Below are 3,535 nucleotides of genomic sequence, written 5' to 3' on the forward strand. Positions count from 1 at the left end.
GGCCGGGGCGCATCCGTCCACTGTACCTGTGACGTCCAAGGGGCGCTTCTTCAGGGCGGCGGCCATGGGCCCGTCCTTCCTGCGCAGCAAGGGGCTGCTGCGCCTCTCGGCCACTTTCTGCTTCAGCCGGGACCGCAGCTTCAGGTTGGGCTCAGAGGCTGCGCGGAGAGAGGACCCGTCACGTGGGGCAGACACGGGCAGCCCTGCTGGTGGCGCTGGGGGTCACGCACTCAACCCTGCGCTCCAGGGCAGGGTCCTCGAGGCCTGCGGGCAGACCACCTTCCGTCTCACCCGAAGGACGGACAGAACACGCCCACACCTTGGTGGCCTCCCTCAGACACAGGATCATGTGTGCGTCGGCGGTGTCGCCCCGCGTGGCCGGCAGTGGGTTTTCAGAGCTTTGGCCATGACACTGCTACGTACCCGCCTGCTTGCTCACGGCCCATCAGAATGCCCCCCCAGGTCGCCGGCGGAAAGCAAGCTGCGCCTGGAGCTCAGCCCCGCCCAGACCAGCTGTGTGAGGGCGCTCCTACCGGCCTCCCCGACGAGGTTAGCAGGTCTCGGCACCTGCGTGAGTGCAGGTGCGCACCTGTCTCTCCCAGCGGTCACCTGAGCAGGGCACAGGTGTTTCTGCCTGGTTTGATTTTTGCTAACAGCAGCTCCACCTGTGAGGACAGAGCCGTCTGCAGGCCCGCTGCTCTGGGCCCACACTGGCCCTCCAGTCCCCCGCAAAGGTGCCGCACATGCTGGCGAAATAAAAACGGAATCCTGCAACTTAAGACAGCCACGTCACGGGGTAACACAGACAAAGGCATGGACGTCTACACGCTTAAGGGGGATGGCGTCTACTACTTAACTGGAGAATTACAGGACACAAGGCAAAACAGGTATTTTTGTTGACAGCTACACACACTTTGCACACCCACAGGCACAGGAATGCCTGCACACGGATTCTAGCCATCAGCAGCCGTCTCTAGGAAGTAAGCCTCCGGCTGTGCGGGCTTGTGTTTCGTTTAGGATAAGCGTGCTTCAGTTCTGTGACTTTTTCATAAAACGCGCTCTACGTGATGGCCCAAGGTGGCAGGCTCCCCCTGGGTGGCCTCATGCTGTCAGCCACTGAGCAGCGAAGCGCCCCGGTTTGAAGGAGGTACGTTCCTACTGGGAGGGGCTCGAGTCTGACAGGGGTCAGGGTCTGGAGGAAGGGACGCCACATGGGAGCCGCCTGCTCAGTGGGGAGGCGGCCCGCGTCCCACACGCCTGCCGTCTGCGAGGTCTCTCGGGGGAAGCGCAGAGAAGGAAGCCCTCGTCACGACCGGGCCACCCTTGTGCCTTCAAGGGCGCTGGTGCCCTGTTTTATGGACAAATGAATGAGCTGCTCTCGGGGGTCAGAACGGGTGGCAATGTCACCACGGAGGCCACCACATGTGACATGAGCAAAACGTGTAAACAGCGAGAGGTGAGTGTGAGGCTTTATTTTACACGCTCACACACTGTGTACTTGCTCTGTAGAGACTGAGAGGTGAGCAGGCTGCAGGACCAACCTAAACTAGTGTGAAGTTGACGTCGTGGGATTGTTTAATATCACGTGTTTTCAAAGTGATCGTTTTAATTCGTGTGAAGCATTCCGCTGCTGGAACTTGATGGCGTTTCACACGGCCGGCTCCGGCACAGCTCTAAGTCGCTTGGCATCAGAGCCATCACGTGACACTCCAGGGTGATGCCCAAACTGCGCTCTGCTCCCTTAAGTGGTCTAAGCATTCCTCTGAAATGTGCACGTTACTGATGCTATTAATGTGCCTTTTTAAAAACTCGATACCGTAGCCACACTCTGATTAAGTTCTGGAGCCTGCGTACCTCCAGTGGAACCCGAGGGCGAGCAGTCCCCGAGCCCAGGGAGGAGCGGATGGAGGGCAGCTGTTCTCGGGCCCTTGCCCCGGTCCCTCTCCTGGGCGGGGCCCCACACCCACCGAGAGCTGGCACGGTTAATGACAGCAGCAGTCCCCAGAAAGGGGGTGTGGGTCGGGCCCGGGCGCTGACAGACACCCCTTCTGTCTGGCTGGTGGGCTGCCCTCAGGGGACACCCAGGACCATGCTCAGCACTCAGTGAGTGAGAACCACGCATTCAAGCTGGACTTGGCCAGCAAAGGGCTGACAGGTTTCAGAACCCTCACCCCTGGTGGGGAGGGGCACCACCAGCCCCTCGCATTTCGGTCACGGGATCGGGGTTCAGCACCAGGCACGCGGCCGTCCTGACGTGGCCCTGCCACCTCACACGTCTCCCTGGGGTCTAACCGAACTCTCATCCCTGCAGCTTCCAGCTCCTGACCCCGGGTCTGCCACCCCCAACACCACTCCAGGCACAGCTCTGCCTGGGGGGCCCCGCATCCCCATGCCTCTGTCCTCTGACTTCGGATGGGGAGGCCGGTGAAGCCCCGGTGCCTCACCACGTGGCGGAGGAGGAGCTGGGTGTGACCGCTCTATAGCACTGTGGTCCCGACCCAACCCAGATTGACCCGAATCCTCTGGAGGCAACGAGATTTGTGTCCACGGAGAAAAGCTGAGCGGCGCGGAGCCTTCCATCAGGCCACGGTCCCCGCCGAGCCCTGCCGCCCAGGGCTCTCCCTGCAGCCACTCACACCCGCCGGCCAGAGCGAAGCCTCTGGAAGGCATCTGCCCCGCCCTGGCCTTCCTGCAGCCCCAGGGCACGGCCATTGCCCACTTACACCAGCACCGCCAGAGAAGGTCCGAGAGCAGGCCCCTGCTCACGGCTCAGCTGCTGTCCCCTTCTGGTATGTGACAACTGCTGCGAGGACCTGAGGCGTCCACCTGTGACGCCCCTGCATCTTTCTCTCACAGCTGTCCCCCCCACTGGGGCCCCAACCTCCCCCGCCCAGGCTCTGGCCGACGAGAAGACCTCTGGGCCCATCGTCAGGAGCTGCCGTGTCCCCACTCCCACCAGGGCACACTTCGGGCTGGGACAAAGTACAGCATGACGTCAAGAGAGGAGAAAGCTTAAATTCTGTTCACGAGTGAGTGCGTTTCAGGGAGCAGGCCCGCACGAGGTCACACGGGAACCCTCAGGAGCGTCGCCCTTAAAGGAAGCTGATCAAAGAGCCAACACCGGAAGCGAGCAAGGGATCCCAGGGTGCGACACAGCACCATGGCCCAGCTTGGGGGAGCGGGCAGTGAGGAGTGGGCAGCCAGCACAGGACCCCCCACTGGACCTGGCAGCGTGTACTGAACTCTGGGTGAGACAGGGCAGCGTGGCCTGGGCTCGGGGGAGTGGGGCGCAGGACCCCCTGCCGAGCCGGCAGCGGCACTGACCTGTCTTCCGCAGAGGGAAGTCGTCCTTGGCATCATACATGCCCAGGGCCGGGTGCTTGTAGGTGGCCGATGCCGCACTCTGGGGTGGAGAGCTCTGGTCCAGGGAGCTGTGCTGCGTCTTCCTGGAGGGAACAGGGGACACAGCTTAGGGACTGGTGTGGGCCACGTGGGTGGCCGCCCGGAGTGACACCGAAGCCCAGCAGGTCGCCCC

The 3,535-nt window shown here is 62.5% G+C and overlaps 1 protein-coding gene across 1 annotated transcript in view; it reads right to left on the bottom strand.

Moving 5' to 3' along the window:
- Nucleotides 1-26: 26 nt before the first annotated feature.
- LOC105310376 (histone deacetylase 4-like) overlaps nt 27-3,535 on the bottom strand; it is a gene marked incomplete at its 3' end in the record, with an annotated part of 7,761 nt that continues 4,252 nt past the window's right edge. Inside the window, exons 2-3 of the mRNA XM_011386562.2 lie at nt 3,325-3,446; nt 27-158 (exon numbers count right to left, since the gene is read on the bottom strand). Of these exons, the coding sequence (XP_011384864.2) occupies nt 27-158; nt 3,325-3,446 (254 nt within the window). The remainder of the gene's footprint in view (nt 159-3,324; nt 3,447-3,535) is intronic.

The sequence above is a fragment of the Pteropus vampyrus genome, unplaced genomic scaffold, assembly GCF_000151845.1.
Source record: "Pteropus vampyrus isolate Shadow unplaced genomic scaffold, Pvam_2.0 Scaffold2732, whole genome shotgun sequence".
Lineage (NCBI taxonomy): Eukaryota > Metazoa > Chordata > Mammalia > Chiroptera > Pteropodidae > Pteropus > Pteropus vampyrus.